This window comes from Perognathus longimembris, chromosome 17 (genome assembly GCF_023159225.1).
Source record: "Perognathus longimembris pacificus isolate PPM17 chromosome 17, ASM2315922v1, whole genome shotgun sequence".
Classification (NCBI taxonomy): Eukaryota; Metazoa; Chordata; class Mammalia; order Rodentia; family Heteromyidae; genus Perognathus; species Perognathus longimembris.
Genome location: NC_063177.1, coordinates 16,666,716 through 16,694,048, shown reverse-complemented (window position 1 = coordinate 16,694,048; position 27,333 = coordinate 16,666,716). Strand labels below are relative to the sequence as shown.

General features: G+C 46.5%; 2 protein-coding genes and 1 non-coding gene across 7 annotated transcripts in view; 2 read left to right on the top strand and 1 right to left on the bottom strand.

Annotated features, from left to right (window-relative positions):
* The first annotated feature begins 330 nt into the window (after nucleotides 1–330).
* On the top strand, nucleotides 331–14,013 carry Serpinf1 (serpin family F member 1). Its single transcript, XM_048365238.1, has 8 exons — nucleotides 331–449; nucleotides 4,765–4,852; nucleotides 6,439–6,637; nucleotides 7,360–7,515; nucleotides 8,148–8,351; nucleotides 9,300–9,442; nucleotides 13,155–13,365; nucleotides 13,635–14,013. The coding sequence occupies exons 2-8, from the start codon at nucleotides 4,772–4,774 to the stop codon at nucleotides 13,892–13,894; spliced, it is 1,254 nt and encodes a 417-aa protein (XP_048221195.1). The 5' UTR covers nucleotides 331–449; nucleotides 4,765–4,771; the 3' UTR covers nucleotides 13,895–14,013.
* A 2,665-nt stretch (nucleotides 14,014–16,678) lies between these two features.
* On the top strand, nucleotides 16,679–16,780 carry LOC125366662. Its single transcript, XR_007213948.1, has one exon. It is a non-coding gene; the product is annotated as a U6 spliceosomal RNA (small nuclear RNA).
* A 1,242-nt stretch (nucleotides 16,781–18,022) lies between these two features.
* The window catches only part of Smyd4 (SET and MYND domain containing 4), a 46,096-nt gene continuing 36,785 nt past the window's right edge, over nucleotides 18,023–27,333 (bottom strand). For 2 of the 5 annotated variants that reach the window (XM_048365229.1, XM_048365230.1), the window contains exons 8-11: nucleotides 25,317–25,449; nucleotides 23,740–23,856; nucleotides 23,447–23,570; nucleotides 18,023–18,429 (exon numbers count right to left, since the gene is read on the bottom strand). In XM_048365229.1, coding sequence (XP_048221186.1) covers nucleotides 18,240–18,429; nucleotides 23,447–23,570; nucleotides 23,740–23,856; nucleotides 25,317–25,449 — 564 coding nt within the window. In that variant the 3' untranslated portion in view covers nucleotides 18,023–18,239. The remainder of the gene's footprint in view (nucleotides 18,430–23,446; nucleotides 23,571–23,739; nucleotides 23,857–25,316; nucleotides 25,450–27,333) is intronic. The other 3 variants (XM_048365231.1, XM_048365232.1, XM_048365233.1) reach the window with 3 other exon arrangements.

Below are 27,333 nucleotides of genomic sequence, written 5' to 3'. Positions count from 1 at the left end.
TTCCTGTACTAACACACACAAAAATGGAGGACCCTGGGATGCCTTGTTTTGAACTTGTTCCCAGTAAACTTATGGGCCTAGTGAAATCTTTCAAGTACCTGTTATACTACCAATACCTCTTTCCTGGCTGGCTATCTTGCTGGGAGTCCCAGCAGACAGTGATGACAGCCAAGAAAGAAGATCTGGTGGAAGAGAAGGGTTATGCGAATATGAGGGTCTTAGGAATCTGGGGCGGAAGGGCAGCAATGGGTTAAAGTTAACCTCAGACAATGATGCAATCACAGAATCCAAATTGAGTACAGGTCGCTTTAAGAAAGGAGTAGCTGTAATCTGAAGCCTGCTGGAGGCTGAGTTGGGAGGCAGTAACAACAGCTCCTCAGCTTGCTGGAGCCCCCTTCTGTGTGCAGCTGAGAGCCCCGGGCTGGGAGTGGAGCTGTCACAAACCACAGGTAAAGCAGCTCCAGGGTTTGCATGTCATGGAAAGATGGGGAGACTAGAGAGTCTCCTCTGGGATGGAGGGGGTACTTAGGAGAGACAAGGGTGCCCCAGGGAGCAGAAAAGAGGGGGGGCAACTTGGCCATCAGGCTGGATGGGTGGAAGAGGGCAGAGGAAGTAGGCAAAGATCAGGACCCAATTGCCCCACTGGAAAGACTTCTCAATGAAGTGAGTGGGAAGCAAAAAAAAAGAGGAGGGTCAGGTCTGAGTAGCACCCCAAAAAGGCTGAACCCCCAGAAAAGGACACTCAGGGAGCTGCTTTCAGCCGGATAGTCTGGAAGTAGTGGTCTGGTAGCTCAGCCTGCCTTCCACTCAGCTTACTGCTACTCTTTCAAAATCAACTGGTGTTAACTTGGAAGATCTCATTTCCCAGCAGCACTAAGCTATTGCCTGCTGAGCCCTGCCTTAGAGTTGAGATGGGGTAACAACTGTGTCCTTAGCCTCCACCCTCTTTCTCTGTGGCCAAAAGAGCAAAAAGCAAAAGTTAGGAGACAGATGAGGTCACGGCCTCATGCAAACAAAGAGCACTATTTAGCCTGGTCGTGTGTGTGCGCGCACACACAGTTCAGGGGGCTTGGTATTCCTTGTAGCATGCCACAGCAGGGAAGTAGTTTGGTCCCAAGAGAAGCATCAGGCTCCCTGAAACCTTATTATGGATGTCCACCAGGAGTTAACTCCCAACACTGAGGGGTGGGGACCAGGGAGTTCTGGGCCCAGTGCTGGTCCCTGTGTGAGTGTGAAGAGATGGATTTCTGGGCACCATGGTTTGACTGATTGAGGTTCCTAGGGGTGTGGTGGTCTCAGCCTGGGTGGACCAGAGAGGATCCTTGGAAGCTCCTAGAGCCTGCCAAGAGGGAGGTGCTCTTTTCCTGCAGGTCCACAATGCCTAATTCCATGTGGCTTGAAGACTGTGTGGTTCTGGGAGGAGGAGGAGGAGCCATGGTGTTTGTCTCGCAACTGGATTTAATTTGAAACACATGTGTTGGCTCAACTTGATTCTCCCAGCATCCCAGTTCCTGAGCCTCTTGGTTTGTGATGGAAAGCAAGGCTGAGCTTGGCCCAGTGGGTAGAATCTATCTCTGCCTGGTATCCTCCCCCACATAGGAGGCCAGGAACCTGGCTCAGATACTGCCCTTTGGCCAGGATGGCAACATCATCCTGTGCCCATGGCCAGCCAATGGTTTCTTACAAAAGCTCAGAGACCAATCATCTTGTACAGGGCATTGCATGTGCCTTGAAGGGCCCCGACTGCAGACTCTAACTCTATCCTCATACTACCACGTGTCCACTTCCTTTATCCCTATGGCCCGAGGTGGAGAATTAATTGAAAGCCATGCCTTTAGTACTCTCCATCCCTGCTCTGGACCAGCTCTGCCCACTGGATCTTTCCCTGTCAAGTTCCCTCATTTCATCTCCAGTCCTCAGCCTACGCCTGTGGTGATAGTGAGTAGTCACATGACCTGAGGGCTCAGTAGGACTAGAGAAGGCCCTACCTTCAAGTACATCTGAGTTGTTTCCTTAAATATGATGCTGAGTGACCTGTCTCCTTCCTGCTCTCAGGGTCCCACTCCAATGACCTGATGGCTAGCTCACTAGCCTTGTCTCTTATCTGTCTCACTTATTTTTAGTCTCCAATAAACCAGTCCCAGGAGTCTCAAGCAAGGAAGGCTCCAGACAGTTCTGGGCTGGGCTGGCTGACAGAATGGAGAGTGCTGGAAGCCTGATGATGTTTAGGTTGGTCTCACACTGTTGGAAGCTTTTTCTCTCCTTTCACCAGCCATGTGGCCAATAAAAACACAAAAGTGAGCCAGCTGCCAGTGGCTCGTGCCTGTAATCCTAGCTACTCAGGAGGTTGAGACCTGAGGATCACGATTTCAAAGCCAGCCCAGGCAGAAAAGTCCATGAGATGCTGATCTCCAATGAACCATCAGAAAACCGGAAGTTGTACTGTGGCTCAAAGTGGTAGACCTCCAGCCTTAAGTGAAAAAGCATAGGGACAGTGTTTAGGCCTTGAGTTCAAGCCCCAACACTAACAATTAAAAAAAAAAAAAAGAACACAAGGGGTCCATGGAACTCCAGAGAACAACTGGAAATGAGGGTGTAGAAAGAGAGCAGGACTGGTTCCTGCTGGCAGTCTTGCCTTAAACTGAGCAAGCTGAAATCTTTCCTTTTGTTACCTTTCATGCACTAAAGTGTTGTCCAGTTGATTATCAGACTTAATGTTAAGGACTCCAGCCAATGATCAGACACTGCAGTCCTGACTTTTCTGGGAATCAGAAGAATTACTGTGTGTGTGTGTGGGGGGTGTGTGCGCATGTGAGTGTTACAAGGTAGACAGAGGCAGAACATTGACTAAAGTCTGGGTAGTTGAAGTTTTTTTCTGACTTTGTGACCAAAAGGCCTAGGAAAATCTTCTACCTCACCCCTAGATCCTGACTTCAAAGAGAGCACAGGTCAATGCAGGAAGATGAGGTGAATACAGAAGAATCTAGAGCCCTAGACCAAGATTTTTGAGTTTTGTCTGTGGTCCAGGGGCCAGACCAGAGATAGAGCAGGAGTGCCACTGATGGGGAAGTTACAGGACTAGGGAGGTCTTGCTAAGAAACAGAGTGATTAAAGTGAAAGAAAGAAGGCTTTGGGGTTTAAAAACCACTTTTGAGCTGGGAGGGAAGAGACCATCTGGAGGAGAAAGAAGCAGGGCCATGATTTTGGTTAAAGGGGATATATTTGGTCCTGGAATCATTTGAGAGCTTATCCCTCTTTGGCACTGATTTTTTTCCCGCAGTCCTGGGGCTTGAACTCAGGGCCTGAGCACTGTCCTTGAGCTTCTTTTTTGCTCAAGGCTAGCACTCTACCACTTGAGGCACAGCGCCACTTCCGGCTTTTTCTGCTTATGTGGTACTGAGGAATTGAACTCAGGGCTTCATGCATACTAGGCCACATTCCCAGCCCTGGCACTGTTTTTGTTTGTTTTGTCAGTCGTGGGGATTGAACTCAGGGCCTTTCTGCTCATACTTTGAGCCACGGTACCACTTCTGGTTTTCTGGTGGTAAACTGGAGATAAGAGCCTCATGGACTTTCCTGCCTGGGCTGACTTTAAACAGTGATCTTCAGAGCTCAGCCTCCTCAGTAGCTAGGGTTATAGGCATGAGCCACTGGCTTCTGGCACTGTTAAGTGATGCCAAGATATTATTTAGCCTGGAGCCAGACATAGTGGTCTTTGCCTATGACTCCAGCACTTGAGAGGCTGAGGAGTTCATGTCTAGCATGGGTTATATAGTGAGACCCTGTCTCAAAAAAAAGGCATCTAATTGTAATCCTCATAATGATAGGTAAATACTATTTTACTTACACTTTACTAAGAAAAAAGACACTATTTAGAGAACAACTAAAGCCCAAAATTGGCCAGGTGCTGGTGGCTCACATCTATAATCCTAGCTACTCAGGTGGTTGAGATCTGAGAAACATGATTTGAAGCCAGCTGGGCAGAAAGTCTGAGACGCTCATCTTCAATTACCCATCAATCAGCTGGACTGAAGTTGTGGTAGAGTGCCAGCTGTGAGCAAGAAAGTGGAGTAAAAGTATAAGGCCCTGACTTCAAACTTCATAGTGGCACAAAAAAAAAAAAAAAAAAAAAAGCCCAACAACCCAGGATTGAGATGTGGATCTAGGTGATCCAACCTTAGACTTCAGCATTCCTCACCAACTGGGGAAGAGCTCTGGAAATGGAAATGAGAAGGGAATGAATTTTCCAGAGGTCACAGGCTGTAGGCCAGAGGAATTCCAGAAGACTTGGAGAACTTTTGGCAGCTTAGCTGGGGCTGGGCCGGATGCTCCCATTCTTAGTATTCTGAGATTCCCCAGAGACCTGGGTTCGGCCCTCAGTCTCTCAGGAGGTTCCAGGTGTAAACCCTAGCAAATGGGCTGGCTGGATTCCTCTAGGGAAAAGCTTTGCAGTGCATCTGCACTACAGCATGCCTCACAGGGAGAGAGGAGCCTAGAGCTGGATATTCACTGCACTGGAGCTTTACATGGGAAGGTGGGTCCCCTGGAAGGGACCTGGGCTGAAAGCACAGTTCATGAGGTAGTTGCTGATTGAGAGAAAGGTGCAGGTAGAGAAAGATATGGCTGAGAGGGGGTAATTCATAAGGGGCCACTTGCAGACAGGAAGGAAGTGCTTGCTCTGCCTGCCCCTTGGCCAGGCTGTGTGGCAGGGGAGGGTGGGGGATGAGGGGAGTGGCTTGCCTGTCTTCCTTGCATCTCTTGCAGGTCAGAGATGCAGGCCCTGGTGGTACTCCTCTGCGCTGGGACCCTGCTTGGGCAGGTCAGCTGCCAGAATGTCGCCAGCAGCCCTGAGGTCAGTGGGATGGAGAGGGAGGGGCCCCTCCTTAGCTCACAGCATGGTAGACAGCACAGAAAGTCCAATTCCAGGCTTTCTCTAGGGCCTTGGTTTCTCTGACAGCAAGCAAAGAGAAAGAGTTTTTCCTCATATTGCAGGAGACACAGCAGAGGCAAAAATATGATGCAAAAAACTGAAAAATACTGGGCACAGGTGGCTCATGACTGTAATCCTTCTCAGAAGACTGAGATCTGAGGATGGTGCTTCACTGCCAGTCTGGGCAGGACAAACTGTGAGATTCTTTATCTCGTTAATCACCCAAATAGTAGAAGTAGAGCTGTGGCTAAAGTGATAGAGTGCTAGCTCTGAGCAAAAAGTCTCAGAGACAGCATCCAGCACTTGAGTTCAAGCCCCAGGACGGACACAAACATGCATGAAGACACCATACACACGCTCATATACACACACTCGAACAAGAGCTTCCTGTACATCCCTTGTACTTGTAGGGCTCACTGGATGGGTGGTAGTCTCTAGTGATTTGTTCAGATACTGACTGGAGTGTAAACTTTTCAGAGAACACAGTTGAAGCTTTGCTGCATGACTAGGGGTGAAGGGTTGTCACTCTCAGGTCAGGCAACTGGGGCATACTAGCCAGAGCCCTGGACTTTGTGGCTCCTGAGTTTCAATTATGGTTCTACTTCTCACCAACTTAGTGACCTTACCTCAGTCTTTGTTTCTTTACATTGTGATGATCCACTTATTTCTTACCTACTGAATACCTACTCTTCTTTGTCTTTGGTGCTAGGGATTGAATCCGGGCCCTTACATAGCTAGGCAGGTACTCTACCTATTGCACCCCTACCTATGACCATCTATCTACACTGAAGGTGCTGGGGATGGGTAGAGAGTAAAAGCATTCTCAGTTCTTTTGTGATATTAGTCTTTTTGGGGTATTAGATGAATATATAAATGAAGATGAGATGAAGGAAGTAAAAAGGAACTAGCAGAGGCTGGGGTGTAGCTCTGTGGTAGAGTGTTGGCCCAGCATTTGCAAGGTCTTGGGTTTGACCCCCAGAACTGGAAAGTAAATGAACTAGCCAAGAGCTTAGAGCCTAGAGCCTAGCATAATGGTGATGCTTGGCTCTGGAAAAGGTCAGAAATCCCAAAGTTCAATTCAAATAGTGCTGGCCAGGGAAAATCTGTGATGGAGGAAAGGACATGTGGCCAGGAAAGATGGGGGACAGTGATAGAAGGTAGAAGGGAGTGGCAGAGTTTCAGAGCAACCAGCAAGGCTGACAGGATGAAAGCCTGATGTGGTCTGAGTACAGGGTTTCTTGTGGGGCTGGGGGGTGGAGATTGGGCACTCCTGGTCATTTGTTTAAAAAGTGTGTCACTGGCATCCGTCTCACAGATCACAGATGTCTATACCTGGCCAGCTAACTTCCCTTCTAGGCTGCCTCTTCCTAGCAGTGAGCTCATGCATTATTCAACTTTAGGCTAAACATACCATAAGCCCCAGAGCCAGAACACAACTCCTGGCTGAAGGCCAGGAGGAGAGAATCATTCACTTAATGTCTCTTCTGGTCCTTTTACTCCTCATCCAGGGCTCCCTAGTCCCCGACAGCACTGGGGAGCCAGTGGAGGAAGAGGACCCCTTTTTCAAGATCCCTGTGAATAAACTGGCAGCAGCCATCTCCAACTTCGGCTATGACCTATACCGCCAGAAATCCAGTGCCAGCCCCACTGCCAACGTGTTGCTGTCTCCCCTCAGCATGGCCACGGCCCTGTCTGCCCTTTCGCTGGGTGAGTGTGTAGCTGCAGGAGGCCTCAGAGGGACCTGGAGGCCTCTCCCCTCCCCATGGGGCTTTTGCTCATGTGCAACTTGGGGAGGGGTGTACAGGGCTTGTAAAGCTGGCTAGGTGGGGGGGGGAGGGGCCTGCTCATGCAGTGACAGTTCAGGGGGTGTACACCCACAATTCCCATTGCTTATTGATAGGGTGACTTGAATATTCATTCGTTAAACAAGCTCCCACTGTGTGCCAGCTATTCACTGAGGTTCTGAGGATTTATCTGCCTGCAAGCAGGTCTGAGGTTGCCCTCAGTGGGGTCACAGCTTGAGTTCACAGGGGACACTCAGTACAGAACAGTGTAGGGACTGAGATGGGGAGTACCTGGACTTGTGTTCACTCCAACTTTCTCTCTCTGAGTCTGATGCCTTTAGCCTACTTTAAGACACATCTCTGAGAACATTGTTTTTCTCCATTACCTTCAAATCCTTGCTCACCTAGAAGGTCTGCAGGCTGAGTCTACTCAGGCTCTTAGCAGATAAAAAGAATAAGAGTATTATCTAGATGGGGAGAGGGAGGTGCATGCCTGTGATCCCAGTACTTGGGAGACTGAGACAGAAGAAATGTGAGCTCAGGGCCAGCTTGCTTTCCATGGTAAGAAATGCCCAGCATTGCTGTCCTGGAAGAAGCCCGACTGGGGCCCAGCATTTATCCAAGGCTCGCCATCTTGTCTGACAGGCGCAGAACAACGGACGGAATCCATCATTCACCGGGCTCTCTACTACGACTTGATCAACAACCCTGATATCCACAGCACCTACAAGGAGCTTCTTGCCACCGTCACTGCCCCCCAGAAGAACTTCAGGAGTGCTTCCCGAATTGTCTTTGAGAGGAGTCAGTTCTTGCTCTTCATTTTCTTCCTTCCTCTTCCCTTTTTCCCCTCCCTTCTTCCACCTCTCCTTCCTTCTCTTCCTTTTGATCTCCTCTCCTCTTTCCTTTCTCATCTCCTTGTGATCCTACTGACTGTCTCTCTGGTGCTGGGATTATAGGCATGTCCTACCATACCCAAGCAGTCAACAGCCTTCCTAGTCTGGACTGTCTGATAGAGTTAGGGCCTCTAAGCTCCAAGATGAGTTGTTGTTTTTTTCCCCCCTAAACAAAAGATCAAGTGTGTTCAGGCCAGGCCTGGCACTGGTAGACAGGAAGGGGCCCATGAGGATCAGAAAGAGGAAGTGGTCTGAGGGAGATAGAAGGCTGGAGGGTGGTGTTTTAGGGGGGAGGGGTGTGAAGGGGCAGTGGCATGTAGTAGCATAAAGAGAAACAGCAATGGATGGACTCCATTGTTCTCTGTCCAGTGCCTGGAGGAGCCAGCAGATGTCTGGGCAAGTCATGGGAAGATGCTGGGCAGGAAGTGGGGGCCTGCTATGTGGTAAACAACAACCTAAGCCTGGCACACTCTCAAAGAGAGGGTGATGGTTCAGCTCCTACCCGTACACTAACCTCTTCTTTTCCTCACCTCTTCTTAGAGCTGCGGGTAAAATCCAGCTTTGTTGCAGCACTGGAAAAGTCATACGGGACCAGGCCCAGAATCATGACTGGCAACCCTCGCATAGACCTGCCGGAGATTAACAACTGGGTACAGGCCCAGATGAAAGGGAAAGTTGCCAGGTCCACCAGGGAGTTGCCCAGTGACATCAGCATTCTGCTTCTGGGTGTGGCTTACTTTAAGGGTGAGGGCTTCTCCACTTCTCTGTGGCCAGGGGCCAAAGACAGGTGTCAGGGGGCTGAGAAAGAGAAGTCAAAGCTTTACCCGACAGGACCCTGAGGCAGAGCCAGCAGAGACTCACCCAGGCTGCAGCATATCTGCTTACCATCTCCCAGGTGTCTACAGAGTGACTGATGAGTGGCCACAGGTGTAGGAGCCCTGACCTGCACTGGGCACTATATTAGATTTCTGGCTTCTGGAGTCACGTCAGGCTAAATCCTGGCTTGGCCTTTGCTAGGTGCAGAATCCTGAAACCTTCCTGGATCAGAATCCTCATATTTAATGTCAGGTTCACACACCGATTTTATAAAGTATAGAGTATTATACATTCACTTGTTTTCAAAGCAATCCTAGTATTATACTTGGGGCACAGGAGGTGGTCAGGAAACTGTCATTGGTTACCTACCACCATTGTTCTAGACAGTGGTGATGTACACAGAGACGATTCCACAGCCTACTGTGAGATCTGCCATGTTCAGATAAGGCCTTGGAGGTGGGGAGGGGGGTAGATAATGGCATAATATTCCCCTTAAAATGCTCTGGGGCCACGTTATCAGAGAGCAGCATGAGTGGACCCCTGAACTTCCAAAGGAAAGCAAGGTGGCTTTCTTCTTCAAGCATTGATGTCCAGTAAAAGAGCAGCCACACAGCAGCATATTAAAGACCACCTTCAGTGAAAAGGAATCAAGTCAAAATCAACTTCTTTCCATCTGCACTGGCTTGTGGAAGGCATTTGGGGTACCGGAAATACTGTGGCTCAAACCACACATGCTGAGACAGAGCAATTGTTCCGTCATGTGTCAGAGCTGCTAAGGACTAAGATTCCTTTAAGCAGTCAGGAAATTGACACAGCATGGTCCCCACAGCCTTTCTGGTGCCTGGGGCTCAGGACACTCCATTTGTTCCATTCCAGGGCAGTGGGTAACGAAGTTTGACTCCAGGAAGACCTCCCTCCAGGATTTCCACTTGGATGAGGAAAGGACTGTGAGAATCCCCATGATGTCAGACCCCAAGGCCGTTTTACGCTATGGCTTGGATTCTGATCTCAACTGCAAGGTCTGTAGAGGTGGAGTGGGAGAGGTCAAAGAGAGGCAGCATGATGTATGGGAATAGGTTGGATAATGACCTGAATTTTGTCTGCTGTGTGACTATGTGAGCAAGTCTTCTGAGCCTTTCCTATGCTTAAGATTAAGTGAAGGCTGGGTGCTGGTGGCTCATACTTGTAATCCTAGCTACTCAGGAGGCTGGGATCTGAGGATCATGGTTCAAAGCCAGCCTGGGCCGAAGCGTCCATAAGACTCTCATCTCCAATTAACAATCAGAAAACCGAAGTGGAGCAATAGCTCAAAGTAATAGGATGCTAGCCTTGAGCAAAAGAGCTCAGGGATAGCACCCAGGTCCTGAGTTCAAGCCCCATGACCGACAAAAGAAAAAAAAAGATGGAGTGAAGGCTAGTTATCAAAATGTACCCTTGCCGGGCAGGCACTGGTAGCTAATACCTATAATCCTAGGTACTCAAGAAGCTGAGGGCTGGGAATATGGCCTAGTGGTAAAGTCCTTGCCTCGTATATATGAAGCCCTGGGCTCAATTCCTCCGCACCACATATATAGAAAAAGCCAGAAGTGGTGCTGTGGCTCAAGAGGCAGAGTGCTAGCCTTGAGCAAAACCAAGCCAGGGACAGTGTTCAGGCCCCGAGTTCAAGCCCCAGGACTGGCAACAAAAACAAAAAACAACAACAAAAAAGAAGCTGAGATCTAAGGATCATGGTTCAAAGCCAGTGCAGGAAAGTCTGTGAGACTCTTATCCCCGATTGACCACCAGAAAACTGGAAGTGGCACTGTGGCTCAAAGTGGTGGTGTGAGCCTTGAGCAAAAGAGCTTAGGGACAGCACCCAGGCCCCATGGCCAACAACGAATAAACAAAAGCAGCCTCTCAGAGTGTTTACAACATACTCTTAAGATTAAAGAAATGAGAAATGGGCCCTCAATATTTGTCCTCTAAAGCTGAGCATGGTAATACAAGTCTGTAATCCAGTGCTTGCAACGCTGAGGTAGGAGGATATTGAGTCTGCAGCCAGCCTGTGCTATTTAGTTTTTTTTTTTTTTTTTTGAGGTCCTATCTGAAAACGAACAAACAAAAAAACCAAAGGAAAACAAAATAAATCAACAATAACTAGTTGGCACTAAAATGCTGAAATATTTTCTTGAGCACTTTTTTTAATTTTTTTTTATTATCAAACTGATGTACAGAGAGGTTACAGTTTCATACGTTAGGCATTGGATACATTTCTTGTACTGTTTGTTACCTTGTCCCTCATACCCCCCTCCCTCCCCCCCTTTCCCTCCCCCCCCCCAGGTGTTCAGTTCACTTACACCAAACAGTTTTGCAAGTATTGCTTTTGTAGTTGTTTCTCTTTTTTTTACTTTTTTGGCCAGTCCTGGGCCTTGGACTCAGGGCCTGAGCACTGTCCCTGGCTTCTTCCCACTCAAGGCTAGCACTCTGCCACTTGAGCCACAGCGCCGCTTCTGGCCGTTTTCTGTATATGTGGTGCTGGGGAATCGAACCTAGGGCCTCCTGTATCCGAGGCAGGCACTCTTGCCACTAGGCTATATCCCCAGCCCTCTTTTTTTACCCTGTGTCTCTCAAATTTGGTATTCCCTTTGAATTTCCTACTTCCAATACCAGTAAACACGGTTTCCAATATACTCAGATAAGATTACAGAGATAGTGTAGGTACAACCACAGGAATGTGATACAAGAACATCATCAATAATAGAAGCTACAGATACACATAGGACGTTGAAAGTAGTTACAACTGTGATATAACAATTGTTTCCATAACATGGAGTTCATTTCACTTAGCATCATCTTATGTGTTCATAAGGGTATAGCTATTGGGCCTTGTAATGCTCTGCTATGACTTGCCTAAACCTGTACTAATTATTCCCAATAAGGGACACCATAGAGTCCATGTTTTTTTGGGTCTGGCTCACTTCACTTAGTATAACTTTTTCCAAGTCCTTCCATTTCCTTACAAATGGAACAATGTCATTCTTTCTGATAGAGGCATAAAATTCCATTGTGTATATGTACCACATTTTCCTGATCCATTCGTCTACTGAGGGGCATCTGGGTTGGTTCCAGATTCTCGCTATGACAAATTGTGCTGCGATGAACATTGTTGTGCTGGTGGCATTACTGTGATTTTGTTTGTGGTCTTTTGGATAGATACCCAAAAGTGGGGCTGCTGGGTCATAGGGGAGTTCTATATTTAGCCTTCTGAGGAATCTCCATACTGCTTGCCAGAGTGGCTGAACCAGTTTACATTCCCACCAACAATGAAGTAGGGTTCCCTTTTGGCCACATCCCCTCCAACAATTGTTATTATTAGTTTTCTTGATATATGACATTCTTGCTGGGGTGAGATGGAATCTCAATGTTGTTTTGATTTGCATTTCCTTTATGGCCAGTGATGTAGAGCATTTTTTCATATGTCTCTTGGCCATTCTCATTTCCTCATCAGAGAAGTTTCTTTATTTTTAAAATTAAAAGCTAAAGTTTCAGTATCACCCCTTCCTGCCAAAAAAGTACAGCTGTATTTTGAAAATCTGTCAAACCCCAAATTGTCATTCTAAGGTTTTCACATATAGCTGATTTCCTCTTCCTCTTCCTTTTTCTTGGCCAGTCTTGGGGCTTGAACTTAGGGCCTGAGCACTGTCCCTGAGCTTCTTTTGCTCAAGGCTAGCACTCTACCACTTGAGCCACAGCGCCACTTGAGGCTTTTTCTGTTTATGTGGTACTGAGGAATTGAACCCAGGGTTTCATGCATGCAAGGCAAGCATTCTACTGCTAAGCTACATTCCCAGCACCTCCTCTTCTTTTTCTTTCTTTCTTTTTTTTTTTTTTTTTGTTCTGGTACCAGGGCTTGAACTCAGGGCCTCATGCTCTTGCTTGGCTTTTTTACTCAAGGCTGTCACTCTACCACTTGAACCACACTTCCCACCCTTCTGGATTTTTACCTGAAACACCATTTGTGTACATGCATACATTTCTGCATGTGATTTCAGGTGGCTCTTGGGACCTCTGATACCATTTGTTTAGGTTGAGAACCTCTGTTCAAAAGATCCACTTTTATTGCTGCTCAGGCTTTGAGGTTCCCATCACCCTCACTTCTAGTTCAGTGATCTTCACACAGTAAGTGACCAGGTAACACTGGCAGGTACATGCTGGGAGAAAATTCACTGAAATTCACTTCTAACTGACTTCTAAGGGGCTCCTTAGCACAGAATTCTTTCAGCAGATAACTTCAGTTAGTATTAGCTTTAGAAGAAAGCATCTTTTTTTTTTTGGTGTTGGTACTGGGGCTTGAACTCAGAGCCTGGGAGCTGTCCTTTAGCTTTTTCACTCAAGGCTGATGTCTACCACTTGATTCACATCTCCACTTCTGGCTTTTTGGTGGTTGGAGATAAGAGTGTCGCAGATTTTCCTGGCCAGGATGGTTTTGAATTGTGATCCTCAGATCTCAGCCTCGTGAGTAGCTAGTATTACAAGTATGAGCTACCAGTGCCCAGGTTTTTGTTGTTGTTGGTTTTTGTTTTAAGGAGCATCTAGAGATTACTTGCTGCTACAGCATGATGGTTATGTAGATCAGGAGCTAGGCACATACAGAGCCAGGTCCCACCATGGGAAAAGGAAAGGTATAGGTCTTAGTCCACCCTAGGCTTTGAAGTGTTGGAAGACTTACCCACCTGCTTCTTGCTGTTTCAGATTGCTCAGCTGCCCTTGACTGGAAGTATGAGTATCATCTTCTTCCTGCCTGTGAAAGCAACACAGAACTTGACTATGATAGAAGAGAGCCTTACCTCTGAATTCATTCATGACATAGACCGAGAATTGAAGACTATCCAAGCGGTCCTGACTGTCCCCAAGCTGAAGCTGAGTTATGAAGGCGAAGTTTCCAACTCCCTACAAGAGATAAGTATGTTTGCTCTTGGAGGTCATGCTGGGGTTGAATCTTAGAGCCTCCCACATTGCTAAGCAGAACCCAAGAGTTCCATAGCCTTGTAGACAGGCCCTGGATGCATCCTCCATTTTAATAGACTTTCCTCTTGGGAAAATCACTTACCCAGGCTTCGAGCTTCACAGGTCAAAGCAATGCTCCATTCCCAGCTTGCCTGCCTTTTTTCCTTTTCTCCCAGGTGTTAGATAAGGCAGGGTTTTAATGGGACTGTCTCTTAACCTCTGCAGAATTGCAATCCTTGTTTGAGACACCAGACTTCAGCAAGATCACAGGCAAACCTGTCAAGCTCACTCAAATGGAACACAGGGTTGGGTTTGAGTGGAATGAAGATGGCGCAGGAACTACACCCAGCTCAGCCCTGCAGGTTGCTCGCCTCACCTTCCCCTTGGACTATCACCTTAACCAACCTTTTATCTTTGTACTGAGAGACACAGACACAGGAGCCCTACTCTTCATAGGCAAAATTCTGGACCCCAGGGGCACTTAATGATCCAGTTTAATGGCCCAGTATCCTGGATGAAAACTAGAAAAATGGCAAGAACACATTACATGGAGGTGCTCCTATAGTTTCCATGTATGCTTTGCAATAAAAGAGCTTTTTCCATATCTTGGGTTGCATTGTTCTTCCATATTTTGAGCTGTGCTGACTGTGAAGATGAGTTGCCCTAAACTCTGCAGTAACCATTTATAATAGCCTTTAGTTATCTGTGTTTGTATAATGCAGAGATTCAGCCATTGCTTTCTACCCTGGGTGTTTACGCATTAGGACCACTAGTCCCCAGGAAGACACCTCCTGTCCCCACAATCACTAAAGCATGCTGTTAGTCAGCTTTCCCTGATTATAACAAATACTTGAAATACTTGAGAACATTTTATTTACTTTATGGTGCTGATGACTGAACTCAGGGTCTCCCACATGCTGAGCAAATACTCAGTTACTTAAGCTTTTCGCCGCGCGTGCGTGCGTGCGTGCGTGCGTGTGTGTGTGTGTGTGTGTGTGTGTGTGTGTGTGTGTGTGTGTGTGTTGGTCCCTAGGCTTGAATTCAGAGTTTGGGTGCTATCCCTGAGCTTTGTGCAAGGTGAGTGCTCTTAACCACTTGAGCCACAGCTCCACTTCTAGCTTTTTTTTTTTTTTTTGGTCCTTAATTGGAGATAAGAGCCTCAGACTTTCCTGACTGGGATGGCTTTAAACATTGATCTTCAGATCTCAGCCTCCTGAGTAGTTAGGATTATAGGTGTGAGCCATCGATACTTGACTCACTTGGCTTTTTCACTCAAAGGCTGGTGCTCTACCACTTGAGCCATACCTGTAGTTCCAGTTTTGGCTTGTTAACTGAAGACTGGAGAGTCTCTTGGACTTTTCTGTCTGGGCTGGCTTTAAACTACAATCCTCAGCTCTCAGCCCCCTGAGAAGCTGTTATTGCAGGCATGAACCACTGGCTCCTGGCCTCTTATTTTTCTGATATGGTCTTGCAATTTTTCCTGGCTGGCCTCAAACAGAAATACTCTTGATTCAGCTCCATAGCTGGCATTACAGGCATATGCCAACCATGCCTGGCAGAAAACATTTATTTTTGGCTCATAGTTTTATATCCAACCCATAATCAAATGACCTGGCTACTTTGGGGAATGTTGTGAGGAAGTTCCTTATAGCAGGAGTGCCTTATAGGTGGGAAGCAAAGCAAAAGAGGAGACCAGGGTCCCACTACTCCCTTTTGAGGCATCTCCTCAATGAACTAAAGACCTCCCACTAGGTCCTCCCTCTTAGGTTCTCCATCCCCAAGTCTATACAGGCCTTTGGCAGGGGCGAGGTCAGGGGGTATGTAAGAACAGTTACAAGTCATACTCTTAAATAAGCCAGCTTGATTTCAATGCAGGCACAAGTATTCCATAGTCAAGCTAAGACTATATGAAAATAGAGGTTAACATATGGACAGAAAAGGGAAGTAATTTGCAACTTTAGGATACTGTTCTTTATTTTATAAGGCAAGCATGCAAGTACATACAAAACAGAACCCGATTAGCCTATTTTTAAAGAAACTAGAACTATTTTTTTTTTTACAAACTATAAGCCTTTTTGAGAATCATGAAACATGTCAAAACTTTGAAATAGAACATAATTTATAGGCAGAACTTTATTTTTCTTTCTGCAAAAGCTCTACCAAAATATATACTGGCTCCTCCCTTGCCACAATGAGTTATTAGAGGAGGCTAACCAAATTGTGTCTGCTTTCCATTCAACAAATAATTTGAATACTAACTGTATTCCAAATACTGTTTCTTGAAAAGCTGCTGTCAGCCATCTCCTAGGCTATTCACTTCCTGTCAGCAAGGCCATGGCAACCAAAAGGCCCTCTTTGGGCATGGCAGGGTGGCAATCTCTCAAAGGCATTGTGAATCTGGCATCCTTTCCTACTAACTCATCTGACTGTCTGGTCACCCAGTGGGGATATAGCAATGGGGTACAGACCCAGAAAACCCCATCGCTTCCAAAAGACAGTGTCCAGACCATTGCTACACAGCCTGTGGGAGGGAACAACCATTCTTGCCTGCCTGTCTGAAGTTTGAAACAACTAGCAGAAAGGTCCATGCTCCCAGCATCTGGGGTACATGTGCACACACTGAGGATACAAACCAGGGCCTTATCCTCATGCACTCTACCGCTAAGCTACATTAGTGGTATATCACTCAGCATATTTTTATTATTATTATTTATTTATTTTTTTTTGGCCAGTCCTGGGGCTTGTACTCAAGGCCTGAGCACTGTCCCAGGCTTCTTTTTGCTCAAGGCTAGCACTCTGCCGCTTGAGCCACAGCGCCACTTCTGGCCATTTTCTGTATATGTGGTGCTGGGGAATTGAACCCAGGGCCTCATGTATATGAGGCAAGCGCTCTTGCCACTAGGCCATATCCCCAGCCCTTTATTATTATTTTTGTTGGTCATGGGATTTGAACTCAGGGCCTAGGTGCTGTCCCTGAGCTTCTTTTGCTCAAGGCTAGTGTTCTACCACTTTGAGCCACAGCTCTACTTCTGGTTTTCTGGTGGTTAATTGGAGATAAGAGTCTCATGGACTTTATTGCCCAGGCTGGTTTTGAACCATGATCCTCAGACATCAGCCTCCTGAAAAGTTAGGATTACAGGTGTGAACCACCAGTGCCCAGCTCACTCAGCATATTTTTATGTTCCTTTACCTCCTTCCCTGGGCTCAGGAAGTCTGTATTTCATGTGCCAGTTGAAATACTACTACTACTAGTAGTAATAATAATAATAGTGCTTGCTTTGGCAGCACATATACTAAAATTGGAACGATACAGATTAGCATGGCTACTGGGCAATGATGACATGCAAATTCATGAGGCACTCCATATTTTTAAAAAAAACCCACAAGATTGTGGTTCAAAGCCAGGGCAAGAAAGTCTGTGAGACTTATCTCCAATAAACTACCCAAAAAACTGGGCTGGGAATATGGCCTAGTGGCAAGAATGCTTGCCTTGTATACAGGAAGCCCTGGGTTCAATTCCCCAGCACCACATATATAGAAAATGGCCAGAAGCGGTGCTGTGGCTCAAGTGGTAGAGTGCTAGCCTTGAGCCAAAAAAAAAAAAAATGAAGCCAGGGACAGTGCTCAGGCCCTGAGTTCAAGGCCCAGGACTGGCAAACAAAACAAAACAAAAACTGGAAGTGGAAGTGTGGCTCCAGTCGTAGAGAGCTAGTCTTGAGCAAAAGAAGTTCAGGACAGTGCCTAGTCCCTGAGTTTAAGTCCCAGGACTCACACACTCACACACACACACACACACACACACACACACACACTAGCAATAATAATAGCTAAGTCTAGCAGAAACAACGAGTACCAAGCCATGTGTGCTGATGGCATGCCTGTAATGCCAGCACTTGGGAAGGCTGAGGTAGGAGGATCACCAGTTCATGGCCAGCCTAGCTACATAGGGAGAAAAAGAAAGGAAGAAGGGAAGGGAAGAAGGAAGGAAAAAAGAAGTGTGTGTACTGAGTTGCCATCCCAGGAAGGAACCATCCAACAATAAAATGACCCCATATTCCTTTTTTAAGATTAAAAATTTATTTATTTATTTATTGTTTAGTTTTGAGGAATCAAACCCAGGTCCTCATTCATGCTAGGCAAGTACTCTACCACTAAGCCACATTCCTAGCCCTTCCCCTACATTTATTTCTGTATCTGTAAACTACACCCCAAACTGTACTATACTAAACTATACAAATGAAGGATTTGCGGAAGCTGGATACCATAAGTGGATTCATGTCTCTTGAGGTAATGAGCCGCAGTGATTTCTTACTGTATAATTATCTTTTAATTGCAATACAACTACTAAGAGTTGCCACTGGTGTGTATGCAACATTTCATTATTACTAGAAACACAGGAATGTTTCAGGAAAGCAGACTCTCACCATTTAGTGAGATGGAATCTGGCCAAAACCTCAGGCCAACATCCAGTTGTCTGCGAATCAACTGAGTCAGCACCACTTTCAGCTTTTTTTGCTAGTTTACTGGAGATAAGAGTCTCATGGCCTTTCTTGCCCAGGCTGGCTTCAAACCATGATCCTCAGATCTCAGCCTCCTGAGTAGCTAGGATTACAGGTTTGAGCCAATGGCACCAGGCCAGAGCTTTCTAGATACTAGCTGGACTGGGAGTTTTTACTGAAGAGCTGTTTGCTATTCAAGGTACATCCATGAACGGGTGAGAGTCTCTCTCCAGATGAAATGTTTTCCAGTTTTCCCTGCCCTTAACACACTAGAATGGGGCTGTTGGGCAAACTGTCTTTCAGCTGACAGAGCAGCAACAGGACCACCCCTTCAATTCATCTGCCAGGGCTCCTTTCCTGTGGCCAGAGTCCCTTGGGGACTCTGGGGGTCTGGTAACAAGTCCAATAAGCAGAATCTCATCTCTTGGAGCTCCTGGATTTCACTGCTCTGAGGGCCAAAGTGCACCAAGAGGACCTCTTCTGCCTTCTGTATGGTGTTCAGAGCTTCAGATACTGCAAACCTGAACCGAGAGAGGCAAGAAGAGTCAGTTTACTGCTGGTTAAGCTATGTATATGCTACATATGATATATATAAGCTATATATTATACAGTATATAAAATTATTACATATTATAATCATTATATTATTATATTTATATATTATATAAATTATATATAAGTAAATATATATAATATTACATATATTTGACAGTTCTGGGGTTGAACTCAGGGCCTGGATGCTGCACCTTAGCTCCTTTTGCTCAAGGCTATTTATTTCTCTACTACTTGAGCCACAGTTCCACTTCTGGTTTTTTCTGTGATTAATTGGAGATAAGAATCTCACAGACTTTCCTGTTCCAGCTGCTTCAAACCATGATCTTCAGATCTCAGCCTTCTGAGTAGCTGGTATTACAGGTGTGAGCCAACGCATCTAGATTGGTTAAGCATTATTAATTGAAGCTCTACTCATACACTATGAAGGATATCCAAAATTAGGTCTGTCCTCCAGGATCTCATAATCTGGAAGAATAGATAAGACTTTACAAACACAATATTGCACACTTTGAGGAGAGAGCTAAGAAAAAAGCAGAAAGACTCTAGGACCCTGAGAAAAACTGGGAAATCTCAAAGCTCGAGTCCAGTATTAATGTCAGGTTTCTGAAGGAGTGTTTGTCTTCCCCTGAGAACACTGTGCCTTTCTGCTCTGTTTTCATGTCTTGTGTATCAGGTCTACTTACCATTCATGACCTTAGTTTTAAGCTTCAAACTTTTCCCTTTTTTCTTTCTTTCTTTCTTTCTTTCTTTCTTTCTTTCTTTCTTTCTTTCTTTCTTTCTTTCTTTCTTTCTTTCTTTCTTTCTTTCTTTCTTTCTTTCTTTCTCTCTCTCCTTCCTTCCTTCCTTCTCCCTCCTTCCTCCCTTCCTCCCTCCCTCCCTCCCTCCCTCCCCCCCTCCCTCCCTCCCTCCCCCCTCCCCCCTCCCTCCCCCCCTCCCCCCTCCCTCCCCCCTCCCTCCCCCCTCCCCCTCTCCCTCCCCCCCTCCCCCTCTTTCTGTCCTAGGGCTTGAACTTAGGCCCTGGGTGCTATTCCTGAGCTTCTTTATTGCTCAAGGCTAGCACTCTACCGCTTGAGCCACAGCTCTACTTCCAGCTTATTTGGTAATTTACAGGAGATAAGATTCACATGGACTTTCCTGCTCAGGCTGGCACTGAACCTTGATCTTCAGATCTCAGCCTCCTGAGTAGCTTGGTACAAGCATGATCCACCAGTGCACAGCCCCTTACCTTCTTTTGCTCAAGGCTAGTTCTCTACCACCTGAGCTCAGCTTTCAGTTTTTTATGTTTTTGGTGGTTAACTGGAGAAAAGAGTCTCAAAATTTTCTTGTCTGGGCTAGCATTGAACTGTGATCCTCTCAGCCTCCTGAATAGCTAAGATTACCAATGAGTCACCAGTGCCCAGACATACATTTTCTTTTCTTTTCTTTTTCTGGTGCTGGGGCTTGAACTCTGGGCCTAGGCTCTGTCCTTGAGCTTCTTTTGCTCAAGGCTAGTGCTCTACAACTTGAGCCACAGTGACACTTCTGGCTCTGAGTAGTTTATTGGTCATAAGATTCTCATGGCCTTTCCTGTCTGTTCTGGCTTTGAACTGTGATCCTCAGATCTCAGCCTCCTGAGTAGCTAGGATTAACTATACGCATGAGCCACTAGACCCCAGCTCAAACACTTTCTTATACCAAATGTATACCACTGGCAGTTCTATTAAGGTTGGAGGCATTCCATCCAGAAATACTGAAATGAGTGTCTACCAAATGGCAAAAGGGTGTTAAGGACCAGCTCATTAATTGTTATCTGCACCCCATTTCTGTGGTATTGGGGTCTGAACTTAGGGCCTCATAGGCATGGCTCTACCAATCGAGACACACCTCCAGCCCTGCTTGTTGCTAGCTATTTTAGAGAAAGAGATTAGTGGACTTTCCTTGGACTTGCTTGGGCTAACCCTCCTGAGTAGCTATGATTACCAGCATGAGTCACTGGTGCCTGGCTCTTTTTTTTTTTTTTTTTTTTTTGGTTAGTGGTGGGGCTTGAATTCTGGGCCTGGGTGCTGTTTCTGAGCTCTTCAGCTCAAGGCTAGTGCTCTACCACTTGAGCCACAGCACCACTTCCAGTTTTCTGGTAGCTAATTGGAGATAAGAGTTTCATGGACTTTCCTGCCCAGGCTGGCTTTGAACTGCAAACCTCGATTACAAACCTAGGATTACAGGTGTGAGCCACCAGCACCTGGTGCCTGGCTCTTTACTATTATTATTACTATTTGCTGATCCTGGGGCTTGAACTCAGGGCCTGGGCTCTGTTCCTGAGAATCTCTATGCTCAAGATGAGCACGCTACCACTTGAGCCACAAGACTACTTCCAGATTTTTCTGTGTATGTGGTACTGAGGAATGGAACCCAGGGCTTCATGCATGCTAGGTAAGCACTCTACCACTAAGCCACATTCCCAGCCCCTATTATTATTTTTAATGGCTTCTTCTTTTTGTTTGTTTTTTAAATATATTTTTATTATCAAACTGAATTAGAGAGAGGTTACAGTTTCATACATTAGGCATTGTACTGTTACCTCGTCCCTCATTCCCCCCTCCCCCTCCCTCTTTCCCTCTCCCCCCCCCCCCACTGGCTTCTTTTTAACCTTTTACTTTTTCCCCCCAATGGTGCTGGGGATCAAACCTGAGCCTCATGCATGTCAGGCAAGCATCCTATACTTCGTTTACTTTTTAGTTACTTCTTTTGTACAGTAATGAGGATGGAACTTAGGATATAACTTTATGCATGCTAGGCAAGTGCTCTGCCCATGAGCTACACCTCAGGCCCCTCTTTTGTGCTCTGCCTGTGAGCTATGCCTCAAGGCCCTCTTTTTTTGTTGTTGTTTTTATGGCCAGTCCTGGGCCTTGGACTCAGGGCCTGAGCACTGTCCCTGGCTTCTTCCCGCTCAAGGCTAGCACTCTGCCACGTGAGCCACAGCGCCGCTTCTGGCCGTTTTTTCTGTGTATGTGGTGCTGGGGAATCGAACCTAGGGCCTCGTGTATCCGAGGCAGGCACTCTTGCCACTAGGCTATATCCCTCAAGGCCCTCTTTTAAACTTTATTTTAGACAGGGTTTTGCTATGTAGCCCAGGCTAGTCCTGAACATGTAATTATCATACCTCAATCTCTAGAGTGCTGAGATTACAGGCCTGTACTATCTCAACTAGTGCTCTCTCTCTCTGCCAGTCCTGGGGCTTGAACTCAGGGCCTGAGCTCTGTTCCTGGCTTCTTTTTGCTCAAGGCTAGCATTCTACCACTTGAGCCACAGTGCCACGTCTGGCTTTTTTTTCTTATATGTGGTGCTGAGGAATCGAACCCAGGGCTTCACATATGCTAGCCAAGCACTCTACCAATAGGCCATATCACCAGCCCTGGATATTTTTTTTTAAACTTTTAGTTTCTGAACCTTAACACAGCTGATGACTGTTGCTGTTAGGGGTGACTTGTACACGATAGGAGGTTTAGAGTATCTTGGCTTCTACTCACTAGATGCTAGTAGCTCTCCACGCCCTAATGTCATAACAATAAAAAATGTATGGCCAGGCGCCAGTGGCTCATGCCTATAATCCCAGCTACTCAGAAGGCTGAGATTTGAGGATTGCGGTTTGAAGCCAGCCTAGGCAGGAAAGACCATGAGACTTATCTCCAATTAACCACCAAAGAGCAGGAAGTGAAGCTGTAGCTCAAGTGGTAAAGTGCTAGCCTTGAGCAAAAAGTTTTGGGGACAGTACCTAGGCCCTGAGTTCAAGCTCCAAGACTAGCACACACAAAAAACTCTCCAGGGGGGCTGGGAATATGGCCTAGTGGCAAGAGTGCTTGTCTTGCATACATGAAGCCCTGGGTTCAATTCCTCAGCCCCACATATATAGAAAAGGCCAGAAGTGGCACTGTGGTGATGTAGGGGATGGCTATGCCTTTAAGACCTGGGGTGGCTCTAGCCACTCCCACCTTCTTCCTGGTTGAGCCAGAGGGGAGCCAAGAGGTCTCCGCCTCTGCAGGAAGTTCCATGACATCACCATGATGGACAGATCATTAGCCAATCGCTGGTACCTAGCTAGGCACTTCAAGTCCCTCCCCTTCCCACCATCACTGCTGGTATAAGTGTATTTGCCCTTCCCCTTATTAAACCAGAACACCCCTTGAGGGTTCCCCGAGACCCCACGTGTCTTCCTTGGAGAGTATAGGGAGGGGGCAGGGCTTCTCGCCACCACACTGACTGAAGCTATCCGTGGACCTTGCCCCTGCAGTCAATCCCTACTGGCCGGGGGATGCATTGAGGGCGATAGGGGACCATAAGGAAGAGGCAGAGAGGCCCAGGACCTCCAAGCAGACCGAGGTAGAGCTTAGCCCGGCATGGCTCAAGTTGGCAGAGTGCTAGCCTTCAGCAAAAACGAAGCCAGGGATAGTGCTCAGGCCCTGAGTTCAAGCCCCAGGACTGGCAAAAAAAGAAAAACAAAACCAAAACTCTCCAGGCACTATCAAATGCTATTTGGGGGAGAAATCAGTCCTGGTTGAAAACAACTGCTTTAAAAGGAATAGGATGAAAAACAAAAACAAAAACAAAAACAACAAAAAAAAGGAATAGGATGTAAATTAGGAAAAAGACTGAGAGCCTGAAGTTGAGGGTGCCAGGAATGAGACAGAGAAGGGCCAAGGGAGGTGTGATTAACCAGGGAGGAATGAGGGAATGCTATGCTGGTAGGTGGGTGGGGCTTCCCAGCAAGCCATCCTTGGGGAAACTCTTCAGATCTAAGAGCCTCCCTCATATCTCTAAGGAGGAAATTCTAAACCATTAAGTTTGTCAGCAAAACTGAAAGCAAAGATTGTTCCTAAAGAGGAAATAAAGAAGTTTCAACATGCTTCAAAAGTCTGTAGGAAAAACGTGCTACACACACAGACGTACTTAGTAAGAAACAGAACAGTATGTGCCCTGGCAAAGTGCTAGCAAAAGAGTAAGGCTTACCCATTGAACAAGACTTGCGCCAATTTGAAGAGCTCATGGCCCATTTCAACACTGGTTGGTCCATAGCGGGCCTCAACCACTTGGAGGCTCTTCTGCAGATGGGCAGCAGACTTTTGCCAGTCCCCTAAGAGAAAAAAAAATCTTACTGTAGAAAAGAACCACAGCGGATGAATTTTCAGGGTAAGGAAAGCAGACTGGGAAGGAAGAGCAGCATCTGTTTGAAGACTGAGAGAATGGGGAATAGTGAGCATCGTGACAAAACACACAAGGGAGGAAATGAAAACGTGTCATACCTAAAGCAGCATAGGCCTGGGCCAAGTTATCCTCAATCTCCCCCACCATGATGTGCTCTGTCCATAGGAAGCTCTCGGCATCTTGCTGGCACCCCAACAACTGCTGGATGGCTTGCTCTATTGATTCAAAGGAAAAATGCTTCCTATACACAAACCTCAGCCTGGAAATGAGAAGCCAGGTGTCAAGTCTGCGTGAGCTGGGCTGCATGTGTCTCCCTGGGCTAGCACCAACCCACAGTGTTCCAGTAATATGGTGTTCTGACATGCTTTCTCTTTCAGGAAAGAAGATGCTAGTGAGTCCTCCCCCATTTACTCTGGGTTCCCAGCATCTACTCCCTAACATAACCAACTCTATAGTCCACACATGGTCATTTTTTTTTGCCTATGAAGTCTAGGCTAAAGATTACTTTTCATGGGCTGGGAATATGGCCTAGTGGCAAGAGTGCTTGCCTCATATACATGAGGCCCTGGGTTCGATTCCCCAGCACCACATATATAGAAAACGGCCAGAAGTGGCGCTGTGGCTCAAGTGGCAGAGTGCTAGCCTTGAGCAAAAAGAAGCCAGGGACAGTGCTCAGGCCCTGAGTTCAAGGCCCAGGACTGGCAAAACAAGATAAAACAAACAAACAAAAAGATTACTTTTCATAAAGTAGGGTAATTAAGTTCTGTCTTGGTCAAGGTCTAATCTTCAAAAGTAATGGGGAGGGGCTGGGGATATGGCCTAGTGGCAAGAGTGCTTGCCTAGTATACATGAAGCCCTGGGTTCAATTCCCCAGCACCACATATACAGAAAACGGTCAGAAGTGGCACTGTAGCTCAAGTGGCAGAGTGCTAGCCTTGAGCAAAAAATGAAGCCAGGGACAGTGTTCACGCCCCAAGTCCAAGCCCCAGGACTGGCCAAAAAAAGAAAAAAAAAAGTAATGGTGAGTCCGCTTTCAGTGCTGGGCATTGAACCCAGAGCCTCATGTATGTTAGGAAAGTGCTCTGCCAGTGGGTGGCACTGAGTAGGATTCTTTTTTTTTTTTTTTTTTTTGCCAGTCCTAGGCCGTGAACTCAGGGCCTGAGCACTGTCTCTGGCTTCTTTTTTGCTCAAGGCTAGCACTCTGCCACTTGAGCCACAGCGCCACTTCTGGCCATTTTCTGTATATGTGGTGCTGAGGAATCAAACCCAGGGCCTCATGTATAGGAGGCAAGCACTCTTGCCACCAGGCCATATTCCCAGCCCCCTGAGTAGGATTCTTATCGCCACTGGGCACAGGCTCTTACCACTTTCTAGCAGAGATGACTCTGAGGATCACCTTCTTAGAAAATCATGGAAGTCAGATATAAGCCTTCAGTCATCAGGAATAAATACCAGAACTCACTATCTGATGCATAAAACAACAGCTTAAATCATTTTACACAAGGACTGCTAGCTAGGGCTTGTTTGTTCTCATTGGCCTATATAGCCACCTTGTGGCGGCTGCAGGAATAATTCAACAGAATTCTTCATTCCTGACTTTTCTCAAGTACAAAGTGCTATCAGAATACATATAAAAGGGAAAGGGTGGGAGGACCAAGCATCAAGCCATTCTCACCTAGTTTACCACTTCTGAGAAGCTTCTGGGCCATCTCAACCTGCTGCTGAAGTTGCTGTAACCGAGAGACCAGATGGTCCCTGCTGACGGATTCTGTACAAGATCTGGTGCCACAGCTCAGCACTGCATCTCCCTGTGGAAGTCAGTTCTATCTTTACTTCTAAGCCACAATCAGTTATTAACACTGTACATGGTCATATCATGGAGCACTGATGGGGGACATTGATTTTTGTTGTTGGTCATGGAGATTGAATTCAGGGCCTAGGCACTGTCCCTAAGCTTATTTTTTTTCACTCAAGGCTAGGGCTCCATCACTTTGAGCCACAGCACCATTTCTGGTAGTTAACTGGAGATGAGTCTCTTAGACTTTCCTGCCCAGGTTAGCTTTGAACCAAATCCTCAGATATTAGACTCCTGAGTAACTAGTATTACAGGAGTGACACCGGCACAGAGCTATGGGAAAAAGCTTCTTGCGATAACATATTATGATCTAAGATGGACTGAATTTGGTCTAAAACCTGCAATTCTTTTTTTTTTTTTTTTTTTGGCCAGTCCTGGGGCTTGGACTCAGGGCCTGAGCACTGTCCCTGGCTTCTTTTTGCTCAAGGCTAGCACTCTGCCACATGAGCCACAGCACCACTTCTGGCCATTTTCTGTATATGTGGTGCTGGGGAATTGAACCCAGGGCCTCATGTATAGGAGGCAAGCACTCTTGCCACTAGGCCATATCCCCAGCCCAACCTGCAATTCTAATGAAAGCAGTAGCTGATTCTATCCTGAGAGGTAATTTTTGAAACACACTGGTATAGTTTACAATTTCTTTCCACTTTGACTGCCCCTCTCTTAATCCCTCTTTGCCTTTGGGTGGCAAATACATTTCTAGTGGTTATAAAAAAGCTGCAAGAATCCAGGTGCTGGTGGCTCACATCTATAATCCTAGGTACTTACTCAGGAGGCTGAGATCTGAGGATCACAGTTCAAAGCCAGTCTGGACAAGAAAGTCCATGAGATTCTTATCTCCAATTAACCATCCCCCTCAAAAAAGTCCAGAAGTGGAGCAGTGGCCCAAGTGGTACAGCGCTTGCCTTGAGCAAAAAGGCTCAAGGAAAGCTCCCAGGCCCTTAGTTTAAGCCCCAGGACTGTCTGTCTCTCTGTCTCTCCCATATACAACACACACACACACACACACACACACACACACACACACACACACAGAGCTGTAAGAAAAGCAGTAATACAAAGCTGGGCACGGTGGTAGCTCATGCCTGTAATCCTAGCTACTCATGAGGCTGAGATCTGAGGAATGAGGTTCTGAGCCAGTCTGGGCAGGAAAGTTTGTGAGGCTCTTATCTCTATCTAGTCACCAAAAAGCTAGAAGTGGAGCTGTGGCTCAAGAGGTAGACAGAAAAGTAAAATAAAGCTAAGTGAAAAAAAGTTTAGGGACAGAACTAAGACAAAGTGAAACTCCAACTGGAACAAAAAAAAAATCAAGCAAGAAAAATCAATACAAGGCTGGAGGTGTGACACAAGTGATTTATAGTCAGCCTAGCAAGTTCAAGGCCCTGAGTTCAAACACTAGTATTGACATTAAAAAAAAAAGAAAAAAAATACAAAATTAATGGGGGGGAAGGGGGAAAGAAAGAAAACCTATACAGAAAGGAGTTAGGTAAGGCCTTTTCACATGTTACCCAGATTTTATCACTTTAGCTTACCAGCACAACCAGATCTGCATTCTATTTATAGTATCCTAAGAAGAGCACGGAGGGGCTGGGAATGTGGTTTAGTGGTAGAGTGCTTGCCTAGCATGCATGAAGCCCTAGGTTCAACTCCTCAGCACCACATAAACAGAAAAGGCTGAAAGTGGTGCTGTGGCTCAAGTGGTAGAGTGCTAGCCTTGAGCAAAAAGAAGCTAGGGACAGTGCTCAGGCCCTGAGTCCAAGCACTGGCAAAAAAAAAAAAAAAGGAAGAGCATGGAATCCTTTGACAGAGCAGAAAACTCCATAGGTCAGCATGGGTG